Source organism: Schistocerca gregaria, chromosome 2, assembly GCF_023897955.1.
Source record: "Schistocerca gregaria isolate iqSchGreg1 chromosome 2, iqSchGreg1.2, whole genome shotgun sequence".
Classification (NCBI taxonomy): domain Eukaryota; kingdom Metazoa; phylum Arthropoda; class Insecta; order Orthoptera; family Acrididae; genus Schistocerca; species Schistocerca gregaria.
The window spans coordinates 796759569-796785595 of record NC_064921.1 but is presented as its reverse complement, the minus strand read 5'-3'; the positions used below and the strand labels follow the sequence as shown (position 1 = coordinate 796785595).

Genomic DNA, 26027 nt, shown 5'->3' with positions numbered 1-26027 from the left:
AGGAGTGTTTGAAAAATAACTCCCAGGTTTTAAGTATAAATTTAATAGGGAAAGCAATGAAAATTACATCAGTGAGTATGTGCATCAAGTTTTGTTAGATGTTAAGAGACGTCAACATGGGGTCCATTTGTTGCCCTGCACACATCGAGACAATATTCCACTTCTTGCCACATGTACACCAACATTTCAGGTGCAACTGTCCCAACCTCTGCAACAATTCTTTCCCGAAAATGATTGACATCTCTAGTCTTTTCACTGTACACATTTATTATGTGGCCCGAAAACAAAAGTGTGAAGAGCCACAAGCACATTGTTACTTTAATGAGATGGGGCACAATCTTGTTGGAAAAACAGAATTCCCTTTTCCACCTCAATATCATCCACTTGGGGAAAAATGAAACGACCAATCACACGATCTTCCATCAAACCACACTAGAAATTAACTTTGGGAGAGTCATGTTGATGCTGAGTAACTCAAGTTTTCACAAGCCAAATTACACACTGTTTTCTGCTGCAGAGTACACATAGTTGCTCTCCACAGCACTGGGCTCAACTGAACTCAACAGGGGGGTGGGGGGGGGGGGGTGGAGGCACTGGTTCCGTCTCAAGGTCAAGCAGACCTGCCAACTGCAGGGGAGCCAAACTTGGAGAGTTGATGAATCAAACATCACAAACTAGAATAATAGTGCACTACAGATGCTAAGACACATTTAAACTAGATAGTTCTTTTTCAAACACACTGCATGTAAGTAACACAATACTGTATCAGTCTCAGAAGACATGATCACCCAGGTATACATTAGGATATCAGCAATTTATAAAATAAGTGAAAATGGAGGGGAGAAAGAGGAAAGAGTTACCGCGACTACCCTAGCTGATTTTACCATGAAGATAAAATCCATAGACTCTTCAAGGGATTAAAACGGCAATTTCAGCCCTTGCTTTGTATACCTTGTGCAATGTTAATGATGAAGTGAGCTGTTGGTGTTGGCTAAGAATAATTTTAAATACAAACATAGTAGTGGATCTAAACACCCTGAGAAAAGTAAAATTAAAGTGGAAATATTGTTAACCAAAGCTATATGTTAATGCAGATGTCTTTTGATGCACAAACAAGCATGTAGTTAAAAGCAACTCTGAACAGGCAGTACGATGCAGTATGCTTTGAAACTGGGTAAAGACAATTCATAAATGAAGCAAATACTTCCTGTCGGTATGCAAGAAATGAAACTGAGGTACCGTGCACACAAATTTTATATGGTGAATTGTCAACTGCTCTAGGTAATTGAGCGAGTTGAAATAGACAGGTAGACTTATGAGGGCCTGTCTTACACCTAAGATCAGGTGCAGTCAAAAAAGAAATAGCCATACCATATTTTCTGTACAGGAATATGAGGATAGTTGTACATTATAGATGGCAAGTTCTTTGATTAGGTGAATCCACAGAGAGATACCTGAACTTTTTAGGGTATGGAGTGAACAGGGGACGTTTTCATCTGAAAGAACAAATGGTTAGAAAGTGTCTTCTCACAGAAATAGTTGTGCTCAGTTGGAAAGGTCAAGTTGTGTGACAAATGGTAACTCTGTCGAAACAGATATCCAAACTAGTTAGGAGCAAACCAATGTGTGGTAATCTGCTTATATTTTCAACTCAGATTTGGATGGTATAAAATTAAGGATACTGGTAATCACGGTTAATTACTACACAATTCTTCCATGCTAACTATTGAGACCAAGTAAATGATCATGCATGAACATTTGAAGAAAACATTCCATATATTGAAAATAAATGAAATGGATAACAAATTGTTACATGGTATCACATAGATTACATATAATTGTTAAGTATGCATTAAAGGAGTTTAGATAGTAATGTGTGTTATAAACATTTTATGCAGTGTTGAAAATCCACTGCGTGCCTAGATCTGTCATCTATGCACATGGTGTGTATACAGTAACGTAACATACTAGGGGGCGAGGCTTGGCAAGGTGAGTGCATTAGCACTTGCTTGATGTCGACACTTATGCCTTGGTGATGCCCCTTGAAGGTGCCTAACATCTAGAAAAAGTGTGTGTAAAATACTACAATGTAAACACTCAAGACAAATGAAGATTGTAAATCGTATAAGACTTCTACCTATGAATGCTTATGATCTACACCTAAATATTCCTCTTGGGTAGTATACATATTAAGTCCAGTCACCCTGAGACCTGTAGCATACACAAGGACTGGCAGTGAAATTTTTGTTCTCACACCACCAACTAGGGTTAGATGCAAGTACAAGAGAACTGGCAGATACACTAAGAACACCCAGAGAATGTGGATAATGCCAAAAATTAAGTTTCAGAGGGAATGATTGCTTCTCTGATCTATATGGAACCATGTTATGGGGGACTTGGCCGCATGCTTTCACTATCACATCCTATGATTTGTTTTGGACTGATACACTATTTTGGAATCTGGCAGTTTTTAATCCATAACATACTACCTTTTAACAGTGTTTTGTTTTGGCAGGCAACGAATGGTGGGAAAAAAGATATGGAGTTTTTCCACTTTAATGTTTTGATCACATTTCACCTGAAGATGTGGCTTTTAGCACCCCAAACCAGTAGGGTACAGTAATGAAGGACCAAATACAGGTAAATACCCAAGATGAATTCTATTAGTTGAACTTTTCGGACTATTCTTATATCTGAGAAAATTCTGTACACTGAGTTTCATTAACAGTTTGCAGGGGGATACAGTCAGATGCAAACTGCCTGTTGCCCTTCATCCATAATTCGCATGATATCTTGTGAGAAAAGAGCAAGCTGAGTCGTGCACGAGTGATGCTTTGTATATCTGTATTTATTTCTTGATAAACACTTCACCCCCTCAAGGAAATTCATTAGACAGGGTGTACATAAAGTTTGGTAACACTTTCAATTTTTTATTGCACAAGAACTAAACACTGTACAGACATCATACATATTGCATACACAAAAAAAAATTATATGTGAACCGTGAGTGACCCAGCAGACATCAATATGGTAATCCAATTCTTGCCGTACTCATCCCAGCATGGCATCGCCGACCGTGGCAGTTGCTTCCCATATTCTTTCCCAGAGCTCTGCTACATTACGTGGTAGAGGCAGTACACATACCGCATCTTTAATGTGTTCCCACAGAAAAAGAGTCACACGGAGTGAGGTCTGGTGATCACGAAGGCCATGTTATGGAACATCTGTCCCCTTCTGTAGCACAGTCAATCCACTGATGCGGCAGCTCCATGTTCAGGTACAGACGAACATCACGACGAAAATGGGGTGGAGCCCCATTCTGCTGAAGGATGAGAGAAGAGTCCAACTGAATTTGAGGCATCAGCCATCACTGCAACATGTTCAAGTAGGAATATTCAGTGAATGCTCTCTGCGAAGAAAAATGGTCCATACAGATTTCGACACGACAAGGTACAAGAAGTATTTACCTTTGGGGAATCACACTCAAATCTGATGCATTTGTGTGGATGCTTTGTACCCCAGATTCAACAACTAAGCCTGTTCACTTTCCCATTAGTGTGAAAGTCGCTTTGTCATTAAAAATTTAAATGATCAACAATGCCATCCCCATCCTCTCAATTGCTGCAGCTGCGAACAAAACTCAAAACACTTATCTTTTTTGTTGTCATCAAGTTTGTCGCAGGACTTTCCACACTGTCATTGGAGCCATTTTGAGTTCACGGGATGCATGACGTACCAATTTCTTTGGACTCCTTATGAATATCTCTCATATGCGAACCCCATTCACTTCACTCGCACTGGGACGTCCACTTCTGGGCCTAAACAAAAAATCATAAGGAATTTGTTGTGCCAGTGGTAAATGGCCTTCCTTGTTGGTGGCTTCTTACCAGACTTGGTTCTAAATGTAGGTTGAACAACTGTAGCACACTTTTTGTCTAACTCCAACACACAGAAAGCTCGCTCCACACCTGAACTCACCAGGTTTGCGACTAGTGCTGACTATGGCAAATTACCGGCTTGCTTCACACCTGAACTCGCCATGTTTGTGACAAGCACTGACTATGGCAAATTACCAATCCACGCTGTGGTAGTACACGTGAAAAAACTTCCAGGGTTTCTCTTCAAAATTACGTGTGTGTGATATCTGTACAATGTTTGGTTCTTGTGCAATAAATAATTGAAAAGTGTTCCCACACTTTATGTATACCCTGTACTTGAGTGTAAGAGTTATACTCAAGAATTCTACAGGAAATTCATGTTAAGGCTGTTGGCCTGTAATTTTTAGAGTCCAGTTCTTTTTTACCCTTCTTAGCTACTGGAGTCATCTGTACTTTTTTCCAGTTGTTTGGGACCTTCTGCTGAGCGAGAGATTCACAATAAAAGCAAGCCAAATCTGGCACGAATGCCAAGCAATACTCCGTGTAAAATCAAACTGGGCTTCCTCAACGTATTTCCAACTCTTTCAGCTGATTTTCAATGCCAGGTATGGGTACTTCCATGTCCTCCATCAGGGAGTTTCCCCAGTTGTTAATGTAGAGTGCGCAGTCTTGCATGGACGAGTCTTTAAATGTGAACTTTAAAACGACAGCTTTTCTTTTGCTGTGCGATATTGCCACCCACATTAGTCTACAAATAACTGAATATATCCCTTTGAGCTGCTCAGTGATTTTACATAGGATCAAAAATTTCTAGGCTTCTCGGCGCTACCTTTCACTAAAGTATGGCTGTGGAAGCACTTGCTTCATGCATTCATCTTGGTGTAGCTGCAAAATTTTTTTATACTGTTGGCTGTCAACATTTAAGCATTCTGTTTTGGCCAATGAATGCAACAATCAATTTTCTCAGTATTTGCTGAATTCTGTTATTAAATCATGGTATATATTTTCTGTCTTTAATCCAGTGAATCACCACATATTTCTCCAGAGCACAATGTTCAAATAATTTAAACTTGGCCACAATTTCTTTACATCCATCACATTTGAACTATGTGACATCCATTTACTGTGGAAGTAGGACACAAACTACTGCTTATCTTCTCCAGCATAAAAACTAAATCACCTTGATGGATTTATTAACATTAGCAACTATCATGTGTATGATGACATCATGAGTGCTAATCATTCCTTTATACCTACAGTAACAGTAGGGTTAAGTGTACTTGTAGCTAAAAGGTCTCCAAATTTCTGCTAAATGTGGCTTGTCACACTAGTTGCATAAGACAGTTCTGGAAAATTTATTCAAAGCTACTACCATATCAAATGGTTCAAATGGCTCTGAGCACTATGGGACTTAACATCTATGGTCATCAGTCCACTAGAACTTTGAACTACTTAAACCTAATTAACCTAAGGACATCACACAACACCCAGCCTTCACGAGGCAGAGAAAATCCCTGACCCCGCCGGGAATCGAACCCGGGCGTGGGAAGCGAGAGTGCTACCGCAGCACGACCACGAGATGCGGGCTGAATGACCATTTCATCTGCAACAAATCCTTAGATACTGCCCTCTATACTTTGTACATTAAAACTGCCTCCAATACTGCATAAACACAATACTTCTGTGTTACTGAGCAAAGAAATTTTTTGAATGAATCTAGAACTATTACATTGGAATTGGGTGGACAGTAAAAATTATGATTTATCCTTTTTTCACTGAAGGTGGTTACTCACATCTACAAACCTTCGTAGTGAGAATCTGTTGACTTCACTTGGCGTAATATTCTGTGGATTACAATGAAAACTGTTGAAAACTCTTCTTGACATCTAACCTGTCTTTTCAATATACATTCCATATCTCAAATATTTTAAAGCTTTCTACTTTGGGATCCATACAGAGAAGTAGTACCAGGGACTTTGTAACAATAAATGGCTGAAGCATTTGTTACTATCTTGACATTAGAAGTCTTTTCACTGTGGTAACATTTCATTCTCTGCATATTGACTGGTAAGCATTCAAAGAACCTCTAACTGTTGTCAAACCTAAGAATATTAACGAGCACTCAAAATTTATTCTGCCGCCAGAGTAGCTGCTGCTTGTGTTCATGTACCCCTGACTTACCTAGTTGATTCCTAGATCTCTCCACTCCATACCAAAGGCCTAGAAATCTGCAGCAGAGAGAGTCAAGAAAACAATGAGGGGAACAATCCACGGAAAACATCTCTCATATAAATACTGTTCATCAATAGATATGTAGAAAGCTAACTTTACTGGCCACAGCAGGCAGAGATAGTGTTCATGTGTGTTTCTTCTGTTTCAGAAGGCTTTGTGGCCAGAAGCTGAAATGTGTAGCAATTTTTTTCATTACAGTGGTCATTGACTCAGCATCTTCTCCATATGGTAAGTAGCAACCTATCCTACAATAATATGAAATCTAAGCTTTAAGTCAGGTAAATTTATTTTAAAAACCACGACGATGTTACCTAAACTGAAGTTACAGCAAGTGGTGCTGATCATATGACAAAAGATAGAGTGTGTGTGTGAGTGTGTGTGTGTGTGTGTGTGTGTGTGTGTGTGTGTTTTGTAATTCCTTGTAGTAGAGGTTCTAGATATTTTCAGGTACTATGATCACTTGCACTAACCTAGAACACCTGGTTATACACACTCAATACCGATTGTAACCAGATATAATACAGCACTTTTGTTTCTGGCACATATTATACAGTTACACAAAATATTACACTTATACTGTCAAACACCACTTCATCCTCTTTTGGATAAACTTACAACAGTAAGGCATTGTGATCTGAAGTTTCTCCACTTTAGCATATAAAATTCTTCCAAGTTCAAAATAAGAACGAGTTCTTACCAACACAGGAGAGGGAGAAACACACACACACACACACACACACACACACACACACACACACACACACACACACACACACACACACACGACAATGTTCTTCAGTCAGTTTTAAAGCTATTGTGGAGCTTACATGTTTCTTCCCATGTAGAGGAGCAGAGGCAGCAGTGAGAAATGCTTTATCCCAGAGGTCTCCAAACACCTGTCATAGAAAGTAACAAAAATTAGTAAGAAGGCGCAAACAGCTATGGTATGAGTAACCATTAATGCCTTTACGTAAAATAACATGGGTAATAGCTTCAACGTCACTAAATATTTTATAGTATTAATTGGGTTCCTGAAATTTCTAATTCAGATGAAGAGTGCAATGTCTTTATCATGCATGGAGTTTCGTTCAAGCTATTTCTTGCCAGCCATCCAGCTGTCTTGATGGACATAGCAAAAGACCAATGAATTCTGTAACATAATTACAGGCTCATTTATAATAACCATTTTATGAAAGAATAGGACTTAAAACATGAAACCAACAGAATATTCGGAACTAAGGAAACCTGACTGCATCACTCAACTATTCATTACTTTGCAATAACAGTGACGAACAGAATCAAGACTGTCATTTGACTGCTTTCAATGAATTCTGGATACAGCATCAATCAAATCGTTATTCATCAAGCTTCACTACTTGAGAACCAAATCAATATCATAGATGCATCGTAGTAACTCACTAGTAATCCATTCCATCTTACCAATGGTAACAGCAAGATGGGTTAAATGGTTCCACGAATGCTGCAATACCCATTTAACAAAAGCTGGCTTCAGTCCTTGACAGAAACTTAACATATTATGGTGTTCATTACATACAATATCAAACATGTAATCATGCCCTTCCATAAGAAACAGGCTCAGAGGCGAAATTTAAACCCAAAATTGTTGAACTTTACTACCTCTTCCCCTTAACGAGAATAATAGTTGAATGTTGCTATAAATTGATAACATGGAAACTTTTTATAGTTTCCTTTGTCTAATTACACTTATTGCTTCATGAGGCCAAGACTGTCATTCTTACTAGTAAAACGGATTGCACCACAAACAATTTCTTTCCATTCTACTTTACAGTGATCAGGTATATCCCTGCAGTAAACCCTTTAAATGTTTAATAAACATTAAGTGCATACAGTGCAAAATAAATGCCTTATATATATTTCTAAAAGAGTGGCAATGAAAAACAAGTTCTGATAATATACTTTAAAACCATTATATATATTATGCACCTGCCACTCACCTGAATTTATGTATCTTGTGTGCACTCTCCCCTGGTGTTACTTTTTTTGTTAATTTGTTTTCATCCCTGTGTAACACACTAAAGATGAAATATATACTGTAAAATGTACATGTGCCCTTGAAGATGCTACAATGTCTTTTACATATTACTTACATAAATCCAGTTTATGTTACCCATTATAGTTTGCAATAATCTGACATCTCTCGTTTACACATTATGTATAAGTTTGTTCAAAACTTCAGAATAATTGCCATTAAGAAAGCAAAGCCTGACATGTAAAATGTTCAATGAGATTTATAGATTCTTTTTACTGGTCAGTGTATATCAAGTGCACCTGGATTCTAAACATCAGACATTTTTTTAAACCTTCCTATAACAGAACCAAGTTTTCAACTAAAACTCTAGCAGAACATCAATGCCATCTTTTTACAGACATAGGCATTCAGCATTTAAAAAATTCAATTTGCAGTCTAAATTTTACTTTCACTTCCCTGAAGAAATCCCCACCGGATGATGGTCAAAATGTGTACAAATTGTGACTAATTTGGTTGTATTATTTCAGCCTTTTACACATTTCACCAGCACCTATAATTACAGAATGAATTTTGTTTGTCTAAACTACCACATAACAGCATTACAATTATTAAGGGCAGCCCTATAAGAACTGAAGAGTGTGTGGTGCGGTGTGTGTGTGTGTGTGTGTGTGTGTGTGTGTGTGTGTGTGTGTGTGTGTGTGTGTGTGTGTGTGTGTGTGTGTGTGTGTGTGTGTGCGCGCGCGCGCACGCACTAGATAAATTATTGCATTATTTTGATGCTGTTAAGGGTACGTACCACTAATTGAGCCCACTTTGCTAAACTTGAAGTGATGTATTAGGAAGAATTGCATGTGTCTAGCAAAATAACTCCATCTCCTAATCATCCTGTTTCAACGGACTATGCAATTTGATGGGTGGGTAGCTAGTATGCACTGCTGAATTATTGTAACCTGAATAATACCCATTTAATCTTACTGCAATAAATAGTCTTGTCTATATATTATTGTCACTGATTAGGATAAATTTTAATTTCATTATTTAATAAGCTGTCAAAATTTATTAAAAAATGTTTAATGTATTAAAGGACTTAATACTCACAGGCTCAATTCAGTGTACCCATTTTAACGCATATTTCTCAGTCAAACATGGAGACAGTGATCACTCACCTGACCAATTAGACCACGATAGCATCAGTGAAAACATTCCCATGGGAAGAAATATTTCAACTATGACAAGTTTTTCTTCTAATGTAGTAATAGGAGACATTGCATTAAGTTACAATCTCAATTTTCATCTTTCTCAATTCACTGTGAGTAACCTTCCCTCCAACAATACACCCAGTCTGTACATACACGAATTAATCTCTCAGTTGCTGCCTCTTCTTTCAATATATATTTACTGCTCACCAAGAAGACAATTTTAAAACTAACTATTTTGCATTATTCAATTATCATAATTTGATTTCAGATCACAACCGTATAATCTCTTTTCAACTACTCTTGCGAAACACCAACTTTAATACTGATCTCACTGAAAGTAATGCACACAAAAATACTCTTTATTGATAGGCTTGGGTACATAAATTTTAAAAGATGATTTAGGCATGTCTCTTGCAACACCAGTAAGACATGTCATCCCAATTTGAGTTCTCATGCACTGCACCGTGAAGTGTTGAGATAATGTAATAATATGGGGTTATGATCAGTATATCAAATAAAACAACTTCTAAATCATTTTGTTATTAGTATGTCATTTTTGTTTTATTGATTTAATTACTGAACATGAACATTTTTGGATACAAACAAATCAACAGATCTATTAACTGTCAAGTAATAAAACCACTGTCTCAAATAATCCTTTTCGTTGTCCTTTTATCTGTAACTGCTGACAAGCTGTTCTTCAAAAATAAATACAAAAACTGCTGGAATGTTGTCATGTTCATTACAATGTTTAAAGGCAGCTATGAAACATGGAATTCAACAAATTCCAAATAGCATCTGACATTACTCCACTATATAACAGAACTGTTAACTGTCATTCTGATAATTTACTTATTATACAAATGCAGGCCAACAGTCAAGTGAAAGAAAAAAGTGTGTATAAATTTTGTGTGCCAAGAACTAAGTAAAAATCTTCGAAATAAATTACTACTGGCATCTGTCATGCCACAGTTACTCTTATACATGTATAATCTAAAAGACACCTTGCAGTGAGAAGAAATACCCACAATCTACACATTTCTTGAAGTATGCTGTACTAGAAACCACAACTCTACATTAATTAAAGAAACTGTAGAACCTATGGGGTAATCAGTTCAGATCTTCCTTTCATTAAAATAGCAAGAAAGTCTTAAAACTGTAAGGTGCTACTTTAAACATCACTTTCGTTAGGGACACCACAAAGTTGCAAGAAATCAGATACTCAATGGCCTCACTAATCACACCATTATCTGGTTAAGGGCCATTACAGTACACTGAGTCATTTTGTTTGTTCTTAGTAGCGGCGTGACTGACCGCCATAATCACGTGATTGGCCATAGCCAGCAGAACTGCCACCTGCAATAAATTCAATACCAACATAGAATCTTTTAAAATTGTTTCCTTTCTAATTTGTCTCTTAATACTAAAAACAGCAAAAAGAAGAAATTTTTGAAATCAAGTAAAGGTTGGAAATATATCACCAGAGGCAGTGAGTGCATTTATGTTTGTTAAGAATGACATGGATGATTAAATATAACAAGCATTTTTGAAGTTTTCCATTATTCTGACATTTTCCTACTGTACCATCTTCACCTTGTCTTCAAAACACTTATCATCACTACAGGTAATTCGAGACTACATTGTTCAGCAAAGTATGTTTATGACTTTTCCACGTTTTGTACTTTTTACACCTTTATCACATGGTTAAAATAGCCTTGTCAGCTTAGGGTTTGTTACATCTACTTAAATGCTTCTTTTTTGTACTTTTCCTAGCAAGATTGAGCACAAAGTTCTCAGCTCACTACAACTGACCAGCAATTACGTTATACATCAACTGTTTTCATATTCTTGCCTCATGAAGCTTACACAATTTCTTGGTATTTTTGTTGTACGTGGATTTTATTGTATCCCCACTGATACAAAATGCCTACAGTACAGATCTCCTACAAAGTAACTTCGTTTGAGTGCTGAATGATATGTCAACTTGCATTTTGCATCATCACAGCTAAAAAATTTCAAGTGTAATTTAATCACAATGGTAAAAATACACCCTTCACCTTCAACAACAGCTTTGCAAAATGTTTTTATAATGAGGTAACATCAGCACCATTTGTCATATTTGTCTTATTTCACGAACTTCCCCGACAATAGTTCTCCACATTGATGCATCAAACAAACAAACTAAAGAACATTATGGCTTCAGTAATGGCTGTATTTTTGCTGAAGGCAAATTGTCTAAGAAAAGTGTTATATGACAACCGAAGCCCAATGTTAAGCTATTCAATCAACATTCATAAAGCTCAAAGGAAGTCTTGTTGTTTGAATTTTGTGCAAATCTTTTGCAGGATTAAGTTTCCATCAAACTAAAATCTCAGAAACTTGCCAATTTACTTTAACAATGTATCATCAACAATTTCAGTGACCTTCCTTTGAACCATATCCTTGCAATTATTAACGGTTTCATGATGTTATAATTAATGTATACATACCATAAGCACCTGTTGAATATCCTCTATCATCATAACCAGATGCAGTGTTGTATCCAGCACCACTGCTGTAACCACCACCATATGCATCATGAGCTGGTGCTGGAACAATTTTACAGAAACACCATATGACTTACGCATAAACCTGCAACTTGTCTATCTGTTAAGCAGTCTCTCACTCTGGTTCTAGCACACAAACAAAGACATTGTAGCAACACTGCTGTTCCACTTTATACAGTACAAAAAACTCACCCCATTTTTAGCAGTAAATGGTTGTGTCAATGACATCTGGTCCAAGTCACATTGCATCTACACAATTACACAAGTGAATGACAAAGGGGACATTAATTGTATCATTAACATTTTCCCCTTTCATACAATAATTGTATCACTATTAACACATTCCCATTTCAATCAACAATGGACTATGATAACACCATTTAAGAATATGCAAGATCTATTTAATTTTATCTTCATGGACTATACGAAATGTACCTGCAAATTTTCTAGCCAAACTAAGAAATATCAACTACTACTTGTAAGAGTTAAGGTTATCGACATTTACATTGCACACTCTTCTTAGGAAAATAAAGCTATAATCTTAAAACACACTGTCTTCTGAATATACAGCTCTTGGCTTAGAGCACACAGTGCCGTCATCAGCATGAAGTTAAATCACAATTATCACGCAAATTTGTGGACATCTATAGAGTCACGCTAAAAAAGTAGGATAGCTGCCATCGTTGTTTAATTATCATTGAAGAAAAATAGTGACAAAAATCAGAGTTTTAAGAAAAATGTTTAGGTGAAAATAGTTGAAACACTGAATTGGCAGCCTTCATAAACCCAGGAAAACAGGCTCGAAATCTACAGCTTGTTGCCCCGAAGGTCAGGGATGTAGTGGGTGAGAAAGAGGGTGGAAATTGTCAGTTATGGAGCATCTTGAGGAGGAATTTTTATTTTTGAAGTCAGGTCGTATCAACCTACAACCAAATTTAGTACAGATTATCGCATTTCATGCTGAAGTAATGATTTGTGAAAGCCCATTATACAGATGGGCGCCTTCAAAAGAAGCATTTCTTTGTATAAATGACAAATTATATTATAGCTGTTGTAATAGAACACAATGAGCAGAAGGAAGGTTGCTGCTAGAGCCACTATCTTCAGATCGTGATCGTCATTAAAGCAGTGACTTCGGATACTTTCTCACCCTTCCAAATACTGCAAACCTATAATCAATTTGGCTGTGACACAACACATCAACAATGTAAATCTATTTTATTGCTCTACCAATATGTTATGCAATCAACAAATTTGCATATTGTGTTTTCTCCTTTGTTCCAAGTCTGGCTGAGCAGGAACTTTATGCACTTTTTGCAGAAATCTATATGAAAATCAATGTCAAACAGAGTGATAATGTGACAGAAAACTTAAAATGCAAGAAATGTTGTAAAACAGAATCATTAATGACGGGAAAGCATTGTACTGAGAGAATAAGACTTTTGTTTGGAACAAAAAAAATTAACATAAACATGTGGAAAACTTAAAATGCGGAAACATAAAAATGAGGTTTTACTGTATGTTTGCACTAGATTAGACATCAGTTAAAATTTGAATGTGTGTGTGCACTGCCATTCTACGTTCTTTTCTGGTGAAATAAATAATTTTTTCACACTTCCTTGGCTGACAAAGGTGAAGTATACTTATTTGTGTGTTCCGTTGGCAGTTCATTTGCCTGTGCCATTCTTCTTTCCCACACACTTTATTGTACAAGTACCGAACAGTACTTGCAGCAAGGTGCAAGAAACAAACTTTATTATAATGATTTGGGTGGAGGGAGAGCGCTCAACATCACGGTCATCAGTGCCCTGACGAAAAGTCAACAAGCATATCTCTTGGGTGGGGATGAGGCCTGTTCCCACACCCACAAACTTGAAGCTACTTCTGCAAGTACACCAAACTTGCAGTAGTTACTTGCTGAGGGTGTTCCCATATAAAACTTGCAGAAGTAGCTTTCTGCAACAACTTGCTGATGTTTATTTGGTAGGAGAAAGCAAGCTCTCCCCAATGCACCAAATGCCTAATGAGACGAATGGTGAAGGCTAGCAAGCTCTGCCAATCTCTGTTCTAGTACTAAATTTAAGGTTTGTGCTTGGAACTGTGCTTCGAAAAGTTTTAGTGACATCTCACGACATGTCGTAAACCTTTCTCTGATGAGTCCTAGATACACTGTCCACAAATCATCCAAAATCCATCAGTGTTTTGAATCATTAATACGCATACTTAATGCAGGGTTGCCACAGATATCCCGAAGTAAAATTCCCTGATATTTCATAGATTTCCTGACGAATTGTAGCATCTTTCTCTGACAAATTTTGAGATCTCAATGGTAAGTTAAGATGTAAATTGACAGCCTGTATTCGCAGCTACAGTACAAGAAACAGTGGATATGAAGAAATGCCTAAAAACTTGTGAACAGATGGCCTTTCCTAAAGGGAGCAAAAATCTTAAGTTCTAATATCAACATAATATGTAATGAACTGTTTTTAGAATGGAGAAAGCAGGCCAAACAGTATGTGTTCTTCATTAAGACCACTGATATTTTATTTCAATAAAACAAAGCACATTTGGTGATAAAATTACACATTTCCTTGGAGTTGCAAGTTAGATTTAAAATACCTACACTGATTTCATAAACAACCTCAGAAAAAGGTAGGCCAATTGAAGAACGTGTATAAGGCAGGGAAGAATTGCATAAAACAAAACTGTAGGTGACTGCAAACAAAATGTAGGCTCAACTATGTTATGGTTGGTTACTACCCTTGTGTTATATCTTTTATTTTACAGGTATTTTGTTATTTTTCTTCCGAGGAATATACATGTGTAGCATACAAACTATCAGTGACTGCCACAATTTTCACCAAAATGTACTAAAACAAACAAAGTGTCTATAAAATGCCACACTGTACACCATGCTAGCAGTGAGGCAGTAAATTCCTGAAATCCATAGCCAATGGCCTCTGGCCTGCTGAGGAGCACCACAGTCCTGTGTCCATGGATAAAGCATGAAAATCCGCTGCATTAACACACACACACACACACACACACACACACACACACACACACACACACACACACACACACACACACACACCTGGCCTGCTAGCATATCGCTGAGACTACATCTGAGGGGCAGGGCCTGCACATTAGTGGGAACAGAATGGCTTTGGATTGGTAGGCCCAAGCCATTACAGATACCTGCACATACAGCCAGTGGTTCTGGGAGGTCGCAGAAATCCACTCGTGGCTAGCTACTCACGAGCTATTGACTGCATGTTGTTGAAACGAGACCACAGTAATCATCAATCCATGCAACAGGTAACCTGTTCAAATACTCTCGATAATCAATAATAGTGAGGACAGGTAGCAACTTAAAGTATAGATGATTGCTGAGCTGCAGGCTGGAAAGTAGAAAAGACAATTACACTCGCACAACTAAATTTGCAGCGATTGCTTCTGTCAAAGACGAGAGCGCACACATATTCACATAATCATTCTGACAACTCACGCACACATGACCGCTGTCTCTGTCCATTGTGTCTACAGTCTGACAAATTCAAACAAACCACTCCTGAGCACTCCATGCCTCTTGTTGGCAGCTGCTAAGCTAGTGGCAAAAAAGTGGTGGCAGCACGGACTGCAAGCTGAGGGGAGTGGTAGGAAGGGGAGAAACAGTAAGAATGAGGGAGTAGGGAAGTGGCACACACACTCAGCTGCGTCCGGCCAGTGGTGATGCACGACACCTTAGTAAAAAACATTTCATCTACTGAAACAAAAAAGAGAAAGAAACTTCCTGGCAGATTAAAACTGTGTGCCCAACCGAGACTTGAACTCTGGGCCTTTGCCTTTCGCGTGCAAGTGCTCTACCATCTGAGCTACCAAAGCACGATTCACACCTGGTCCTCACAGCTTACTTCTACCAGTATCGCGTCAACTACCTTCCAGTTCTGCAAGGTTTGCAGGAGAGCTTCTGTAAAGTTTGGAAGGTAGGAGACGCGATACTGGCGGAAGTAAAGCTGTGAGGACCGGGCGTGAGTCGTGCTTCGGTAGCTCATATGGTAGAGCACTTGCCCACGAAAGGCAAAGGTCGCGAGTTCGAGCCTCGGTCGAGTACACAGTTTTAATCTGCCAGGAAGTTTCATATCAGCGCACACTCCGCTGCAGAGTGAAAATTTCATTCTAAAAATAAAAACATTTTTAAAAATGTTCTTTTAGTTCTCTTTTTTCCTCGTATCTCTTAAGTTTCCCTGATGTGACATGATACTCCCCGATTTCCCAAACTTGTGGCAATCCTGTTAATGGCTAATGCAATGCTATGTTCACTACTCTTATTGTTGATTATGTTAAGATTCACACTGGACAAACAAAAAACACAAATGGGGTACAAATTATTACAAATGTGGATTGAAGGCACCTAGTAACAAATAACAGTAATATCAACAGCCACTTCAAGGCCACTTTAAAGAGTTTGTATTCCAGAATGAATTGTGTAATAGCTGGGTGTCAAAATGGTAAGGGTGGTGGTGGTGGGAAGTTAAGGAAATATTTGTGTTGCAAAATACTTTATGCTTGTGAAGATACGAGTTCAGTCACACATGATTTTAACCAGCTAACCAAGTCAGTTATCAGCAAAGAAAGAAGAGGTAAGACATGTAGAACTTTTTTGCAGTGACCATGGCACTGAAGGAAACAAAGCTCACAACTAATTCATCAAGTCACGGATGGCAAATAGCACTGATTTTTGCAAACTAGTGGTTGATGAACCGTGTTTCAGTGGAGAAGTTAACAGTGCAATTTAAACTGCTGTTCAGAAAAACCTCTCCCCAGTTACCGAAAACCTAAAAACCTCTCCCCAGTTACCGAAAACCTAAAAACCTCTCCCCAGTTACCGAAAACCTAAAAACCTCTCCCCAGTTACCGAAAACCTAAAAACCTCTCCCCAGTTACCGAAAACCTAAAAACCTCTCCCCAGTTACCGAAAACCTAAAAACCTCTCCCCAGTTACCGAAAACCTAAAAACCTCTCCCCAGTTACCGAAAACCTAAAAACCTCTCCCCAGTTACCGAAAACCTAAAAACCTCTCCCCAGTTACCGAAAACCTAAAAACCTCTCCCCAGTTACCGAAAACCTAAAAACCTCTCCCCAGTTACCGAAAACCTAAAAACCTCTCCCCAGTTACCGAAAACCTAAAAACCTCTCCCCAGTTACCGAAAACCTAAAAACCTCTCCCCAGTTACCGAAAACCTAAAAACCTCTCCCCAGTTACCGAAAACCTAAAAACCTCTCCCCAGTTACCGAAAACCTAAAAACCTCTCCCCAGTTACCGAAAACCTAAAAACCTCTCCCCAGTTACCGAAAACCTAAAAACCTCTCCCCAGTTACCGAAAACCTAAAAACCTCTCCCCAGTTACCGAAAACCTAAAAACCTCTCCCCAGTTACCGAAAACCTAAAAACCTCTCCCCAGTTACCGAAAACCTAAAAACCTCTCCCCAGTTACCGAAAACCTAAAAACCTCTCCCCAGTTACCGAAAACCTAAAAACCTCTCCCCAGTTACCGAAAACCTAAAAACCTCTCCCCAGTTACCGAAAACCTAAAAACCTCTCCCCAGTTACCGAAAACCTAAAAACCTCTCCCCAGTTACCGAAAACCTAAAAACCTCTCCCCAGTTACCGAAAACCTAAAAACCTCTGCCCAGTTACCGAAAACCTAAAAACCTCTCCCCAGTTACCGAAAACCTAAAAACCTCTCCCCAGTTACCGAACCTAAAAACCTCTCTCCAGTTACCGAACCTAAAAACCTCTCTCCAGTTACCGAACCTAAAAATCTCTCTCCAGTTACCGAACCTAAAAATCTCTCTCCAGTTACCGAACCTAAAAATCTCTCTCCAGTTACCGAACCTAAAAATCTCTCTCCAGTTACCGAACCTAAAAATCTCTCTCCAGTTACCGAACCTAAAAATCTCTCTCCAGTTACCGAACCTAAAAATCTCTCTCCAGTTACCGAACCTAAAAATCTCTCTCCAGTTACCGAACCTAAAAATCTCTCTCCAGTTACCGAACCTAAAAATCTCTCTCCAGTTACCGAACCTAAAAGTTTTATAAGCAGTGAAATTCTTTGTTGTTGAAACTAAAAAAGAAAATGCTGTTTTTAATTCTGTTACCAAAACCCTTGTAAAAGTATCCAATTAAATCTGAATAACAACATGCTCAGCAAATTGTAGCAACAGCAAACACATGCGAAAATTAAGGAAATATGCAAACTTTTGCAGCCCATGGCTGCTGCTTTTGACAGAAGGGTTGAAGGGGAAGGAACAGAAAAGAAGGAAAAATGAGTGGCGAAGTTTAGATAGTGGGACAATAATAGAAAAGCCACCCACAACCCTGGGTTAGGGGATACATACTAGGAGTTCTGTGCAACTTTTCTGTAATTCCCCATTCCCAATAATTCACCACTCCTTTTCCTTTGTCCCCCCTCAATCCTTCTGCCAGAAGAAGCCATTAGCTCCAAAAGCTTTCATTTCTCCTGAAGCGGTGTGTTTTGCACTCCTGCTGTCACTTTGAGAGTAGACTTATTTCTAGTCACTTATATTTTGAAAAAAATGGATTATTTTAGTGAATAACTCAAATTCCTGACTGGAACAATAAATAAAAATAAGGGAATGCAACAGTTCGCGCACTTTCGTGCGTGCGCGCCCACCCACCCAAACACCCACCCACACTTTCTGAAGTAGAGCCAGAGACCTTGGAAACTATTTAAAACTTTTCTGTTTGGTGTGTGTAAGTGCCATATATCTGCTGTAGCTGAGGGGTTGCCTCTAATTTTAAAGATCTTTTAAACCTGAATAACCACTGTTCACAATGATTGTAGTAATCAAATTATATTTTCCCTTGCCCTGTATTGACTACAAACAATGTACTAAAAATCGTCCTTTGACTGAATAAATAAAAATCAAAAAAATGAGAAAAAATGCTAAACCAGACAGTGAATGAAGTATCATGAACACTTCATGTAAAAGGTTGACGATACTACAGTTTCTCAATGCCACCCAATCTGAGCCTGCCACTGGTCTCATTTTTAATGGAGTTCACGTGTGGTTTATTTTCTTCATTCTGACCGACTGATTGATACTTTTTCACGTTTGTTGAATTCGACAGTTTCTCTACAAAAAGAGAAAACTGCCACACGTGGACCAAGGTTGCCGTTTATGCAGAAATCTTATTATATACTACTACAATTTTTACTGAACACTTTCTTCAATACCCATGTAATCTGCAAATTGTGACTTTATTATCCAAAGCGCGCGTGCGTGCGTGTGCGTGGGGGGGGGGGGGAGTGTTGGCGTGGCACATGCACATTCACACTAATTCAGAACAAGGATTTTTGGCCAAAAGTTTAACAGTCTTTTTGTTGTGCCTGTCTGCAACTGAACATCTAAACTTTATGGAGAGAAGCAATCTATTCTTTTCATAATATTGTCATTATTTCATTCTGAATATTAAATGTTACAAGTTGTCAATCCAGTCACATATCTTCAGACATGTACGAAAACTATTCTGGTACCTTATGATCTGTTTTGTTGAAGCAATCACAAAATGTACACGCACCCATAAGCAAGATTTATAACACACTCGCTGGTGCATCAAATGGTACTTTGTCACTACTGAGTATCTTATCTCCCTATCACTTGCCTCCTTATGAGCACAATACTGCAATAGCCTGGAGATATATTAGGTCTCTTCCACGCTCCCATGTAGTCTGTCTCACAACACAAGAGTGCACAGCAGCATATTAATTGCTCAGCAATCCTGCTATATTTGCATAAAGAAAGTACGATCAATTTTCTACAACTTTTTTAGGGAGAAAACACCGGTTAACGAAAATTACCATTTGATAATTTATTGAAACCCTCAGCTGTCTACAGGTGGTGGTGATACACCTTGACAGGGACAGCTGGAAACACATTCAGCTGTCCCTATCAATGTATGTCAGTTGGCAGCTGAGGGTTTCAATTAATTATCAATTATTCTACAGAAGCTGCACAGTCTGCAATGGTATCTGTTCTTTCGAGAACAGTTACTATTTTCATATAGAGAAAATTATCATTTTTTGTTTATAAAACTACTGTCAGTGAAATGCAAACTATTTGTCTGGAACCGTATCAGCACAAAACCTTTCATTATTTAAAGGACTTAGGTAAGGTAGATTCAGCCTATCTTAATAAAACTGTGCAGAATGCAACCAGCAACTGAACAGGAGGCAGAAGTTCGACAATGTTAACAGTGAGGTCATAGAGATGGAACAAGCTAAGACTGGTGAATAGATCAGTAATGTCCTTTTCAAAGGAACCATACAGGTATTCACCTGAAGTAATTTTGGGAAATGACATAACTTGCCTGGATGGCTGCAATGGATTTAGACCAATGTCATCCCGAACACATCATATGAAGTTTCATAACTGCCTTATTTGGTAGCTTAACAGAAGATACCTCATAGGTTTTACACAACAGTAAGTCAAACTTTTCAGTTCACTAAATTCAAAATTAACGTTACTTTTATAAAGTTAAATGCCTGTGCACACACTAAATCAGTTATAAAGTCCTTTGAATTTTTGCTAACCCTGACATTTTAAATACTGTATTAACCAGCTGAAATGAAGCCTTTACAACCTAATTAAAACACAAGTGCCATCTTCATATCCATGAGTACTAATGATTCTTCGCAACACAAAAGGAGACCTTTCTTTAGTTCAACAGAGATTTTCCCGATAATGCAAAACAGATGCCTCAAAATGTGAGATTACTTAATAGACACTGTTTCATAGTGAATTGTAACCAGATGAAGTATGTATTGGAGATAGTTCAAAAAATCTTTACTCTTTGCATAGAATATCTTAAATGTAAGCAGTTACTGGCATTAAACATCTGGCGAAGCTCAATTTGGAAAGATAATGTGCACAAGAACAACCTGTGTGCGAAATGAAATGGATGAATGCAATGATGTATCAATATGCCAATGATCTGGTGCCATTTCACTTGCAGACAGTTTAATGTTCTCTCTACGATATACAACACAACTTAGTACTCTACTACAGCACCTAGCATTTTATAAGGGAGGAACGTGTAAATTTTTGTTATCTAAAGCTCAAAAAACGGTATAATGCAGACAGGTTTAACGTGGCAAATGTTTTTAATTGTAATTGCACAGAATACAACTAGAGCTTGGACCTGAGCTGTCAACAATATTCTGTTAACTTCGAAAGGTAACTGCGCAGTAGCCCATCCCCAATGCTTTGTGTTGTGCTTTGCTTGTTTTCTTATAAATGAGAGCAGTGACTAACCCTGGTCCATCAAGGACACTATTGTGACACTTACAACACCAGGAAAGATTGGCAATCCATGTAACACCGAGTCAGTTCTACTGTAAACTGCTGCACAGCGAAATGGAGGTGGGATGTTTCCCTGCACCGCTCCTTCCCCTTTGGTAGTCAAAATTATAGTCTGCTTACACTTGCCACCATCTGAGACTATATCCTATAGCACCCACACTAAGTGACTGGAGAAAAAGAAACTAATTTTTTGAACAGCGACAAAAATGTTTCCCCTAATGTTAAAATCAAGCTGACGTACATGCCTTGCCAGTTCTATGTGCAGCGATGTCAAGCATGTGTATAGGGCTATGAATGCCCACGATAAGTTGAAATTAACGGTACACGGCCTTTTTCTCTTCAAATTGGGCGAGAAAAGAATGTCCAAAAATATCTTATATCGAAGACACATTCACTTAAATGGTAGGAAAATGCTCCTGCTTTTCAAGAGAACGATCATTTTTGAAAGCTTAAATATGGCCAAACAATGGAAGCAAAATGCCATTTTGGAAGGAAAAGGAAGTTTTTATGAAAACAAAAATTCCAGTCAAAGTTCCCAACTAGCACTAACAGTGTGGCAACCTATTAAACTTTCACATCTAATTTACAAACAAAGAAAATAGACGCAAATTTCAACAAAAATAGATGCCACATTTTCTGGTCCATTCTTATAGCATGTAATCCACTGAAAATCTGATTACAACATACAGCAACACTTACCTGGTTTGTTGTAGGATGGATATGGCTCTGGTGGTGCAGCTGAATAGCCACCAGAAGGTGCTGGGGGAGGAGCACCATAACCTGTTCGTGTATCTGGCGGTGGAGCATTATATGCATAATCTCCGCCGTCATAGCCTGAGCTTGTATAGCCACCCCCGTATGACTGATTTGAACCCGACCCTGGCCCATATGGTGGTGCACCATATGCAGGTGGTTCATTTACTGGAGCATCATAATGAGCAGAACCGTGCTCAGGCGGGAATGACTGGGGCTGATAAGCATTTGGATCTCCCCTAAAAAGCAGTCAAATAATTATTACAACAATTTTATAAGAAATTTACTGTAGTGAATCATAACATTCAAAACAGAACCTCTTAATAACCTTATAATCTTTTACTTCTTCAGAATACGAAAGGTGCAAATATTTACATTGTGCATCAAAGCTTTTATTGTGATTGACCACTGCTGTGAAATCAAATACACACGAGGATTAACCGAACTCCTGAGAAATGTATTCGATGAGACTAACTACAGCAACCACAATAAAATCGTGTGCCTCCCATAAGGACTCATCCACAGTGCAATTTTTATTTAAATCTTGTTTATTGTTCAAATCCAACAATTACTGAACACGCGTGTACCGACTAATCTCAAAGTAGAATTACACCAAAAATCCATTACAATACACCAAATACTACATCACTAGTATGACTCCATTAAATTGTTCTCTGAAAGTCTGTTGATACCACTAGGTATCCATTTCACTACAAAAATACTTTTAAGAGTATTTTGCAAGGAAAACACAGATACAGAAGTAACATTGCCCTAGCGTACAAGAATGTTACTAGTGTAATAAGGAGAAACTAACTAGTGTATGGGCACATTGTGAGAATGGATCAAAAAAGACCAGCCAGAAAATGAGAAATTACCAAGAGTAAAGACCAAATGTGAGACCCAGAAAAAGCTTGACACAGTTAATCATATGTGACGAGGGTAGGATCCCAATAGAAATATGTCCACGAACAGATGGTAAGCACTTTAACAACTGTTATACCACACCAGGAAAACCAGAGCTGGGAAATAATTACTTGCCACTCACACGTCTCTATCACATATCTAGCACATCTTAATATCTTGAATGAAAATGCGTCCAATCCTCTCACGGACTGAAGTGTCTTTTCCTCCAGTAATTTTGCATTTACAAGCCTTTTTATGAAGGAAATTACACAATCTAATGACTTAATTGTGAATTCTAAATAAAATTAAAAATCTTCAGAGACCAAATCTTTGCTGAATGCAAGCAACACTGTTAAACCACTTACAAACCAGTCTTTTCTTTACAGTAGATATTGAGCAAGCAACACAAGAAGGTTCTACCATACAGAAATTTATCATTACTGACTTTTTTCACCAACTGGTAATTGACTTCCAAGGATCAAATACATAAATTTTATTGATTTGCCCCATCCTTCTATGGAGAACAGGAATAAAAGAACAAATTGTCAATTACAGACTGTCAATAGTGTGTGAATATGAAAGCACTTTTAATTTTGTACAAGATGCCCCTAATTTCTGATATACGGCATCCACATCTGATACATGTAAGTGGGGCTAACAAGGCTTCAAACCACAGTGGCCAAAATTGCTAGTCTGGTGCAGCTATCATTACTGCGAACACTTAATCCCAATACAGAAACATCAAATAGCTGACCACTCGATAACTGCCAACGTGCTGAAAGTGGTCATCAAAATCAACATGTTTTTATACAGCTGGAATGACCATTTAATAACATATTATATAGAATAACCATTTTAGCTGTACAAGAACAATTCTGCCTTGACAGTTGTGGGTAGATTGCTACCTAAGAACACAGTCATACATGCAGGTATCTTGACAGAGTTTTGGTTTTTTCTTAAACGAGAACTGCACAGTCCATTTGAATTACCATGCTATTATTTTCCAATGCCTTGATGTGGTATTAATAAAAATATGGAAGACTTACATCTACACAGCCTGCTACTGAATTAGCAAATGCAGATGTTAGTTTGAGCAGGATATTTATGAATAACGAATTTCAAGTGGTAAAGTTCACAAAACAATGTAACTTTTTTGCACATTACAAAGTAATTAGCATATCTGAACCTCAATAATCACAAGTCTAACACTAAATCAAGTTACAAAATATTTAGTTATTTATATATACCTGTAACGTTTACTCTGCCCTTCACAACTGAAAATTCATCCTTCCAAATATAAGACATCAAACTGAAAAACTCCCACAGCTATTTATTGAGAAATTCCCGAAAGACACCGCAACCAAATTTTAGCAAACAATTCTTACAGTTTGCTCTTACAATGCAACTTGCATAAACATAACCTAATGATAAGCAGTATTTTGCAAAATCATTTCGATACATAGTTCAACATAAAATGAACACACAAGTTTTGGAACTGGGCTGGTATTTTTATGAATTAAGCACTTCTTACTGGCACCACATGACATATCACTTCATTCCCATGCCAGAAGACTCATTGCCTTCATAATTTTACATGTTTTTATGTAACAAGGCTCTGGTGGTCACCTAAAAGCAAATTATCATTACTTTGTCACTCACTACAGTTGACTATAAAGGATACCAACTGTTCATGTGTCAGTTTAGACAGGTTGAAGGAACGCAGTGCACAGTATTTCATGCAATTCAAATACTGACAACAGCCATTCCAGAAACAGCAAAAAGTTAGCAAGCAGTGCAACATACATTTATTTATCAGTTACTCATCTTTAGCTTTTTATAGATAGGGTCTCCAAAATACAGCCCACAGTTGTGCGAACGTTCTCTGGAGGAGAGTAAAATTCTTCCTGCTCATTTAACTCTAAGGGAGACGGCTACGAGTGTGGCAGCACTAAGCATGTCAAAATCACCTTCACTTGTTCTTAAACAGATGCCACCAGAAGCACTCTCATTGCAGGTGATCAACTTCCTGTTCCTGGCTGGGTTTGCTATGTCAAGTGTTATTGCAAGTTTTCTTTGTTTGGAAAGTGTGCAATATGGCTGCTGAAGCTAAAAGGAGGTAAGTGGATAGTAAGTGGTGTATCTTCAGTAAAATGTGGGCTATGAAATATTTCATTATAGAAAAAGATAACAAACCAATGTATTTTATTTATAATGACGTCATTACAGTTCTTAAGGAATGTTGTATTCGTCAACACTACGAAAATGCATGGTGCACCGTTTGGTAAATTCAAGGACATGATGTGTGAACATATTCGAAACCTTGAAATGAGGACCGTTTTCAACAAAACATATTTAGGAAACATGTTCAGAAAAGTGAAGCCTGCAGAAGTTAACGAATTGGCCATGAAATCTAACAAGAAAAACCATTTACTAACTGATCACACAAAGAGGCACATTGTAATACAGCTGAAGACATTTTTCCTGACAAAACTGACAGCAAATGCAATGGCGCATTGAGTTAAAAAATATTGCTTCTAATTTATCAAATCAGTTAGAGGAAAAGGGATTTAAGATAGTTTGGTACTCAATAACCCTCAATGAATAATAACTTAATTATTTTTGAACCAGGAAAAAATCATTGTCAGGTCCTGTCAGACAAAGAATGGCTTTGGAAATTAGTTTCCTGCGCTGATGTTGCCATACATTTTAACGAATTTATTAAAAACTTCAGGGAGAAGACAATGTTATTTTTGACCTTTACAACTGTGTTGAGGTTTCAGACAAAGTGATACTTTTTGGAGACACTGCATATAAAATTCTGAATTTGCCAATTGCCAACCACTGAAGGATGAATAATGTCTTCCACTCATTTGCAATGGAATTTCTTGGTGATCTAAAGATAGTTCTATTTCAGGTTATCTGATTTAAACCCTCATCTCAACGTATCAATTTTCCAGAACCCTTTTCTTGTGCAACGGAAGATGTTCAGGCAGCACTGATCTGCAACCTCATAATACGATTAACTTTGTTTAAAGAATGAAGCCTTATTCAGGCTTACAAGTTTCTCCCAAAACAAAACTAGCCCAACATCAAAGACATTGCACAAACTTCGTCTTCT

At 37.9% G+C, this 26027-nt stretch overlaps 1 protein-coding gene across 1 annotated transcript in view; it reads right to left on the bottom strand.

The window, feature by feature from the left end:
- Positions 1–9851: 9851 nt before the first annotated feature.
- The window catches only part of LOC126335069 (uncharacterized), a 63130-nt gene continuing 46954 nt past the window's right edge, over positions 9852–26027 (bottom strand). Inside the window, exons 7-9 of the mRNA XM_049997954.1 lie at positions 21953–22245; positions 11810–11908; positions 9852–10676 (exon numbers count right to left, since the gene is read on the bottom strand). Coding sequence (XP_049853911.1) covers positions 10615–10676; positions 11810–11908; positions 21953–22245 — 454 coding nt within the window. The 3' untranslated portion in view covers positions 9852–10614. The remainder of the gene's footprint in view (positions 10677–11809; positions 11909–21952; positions 22246–26027) is intronic.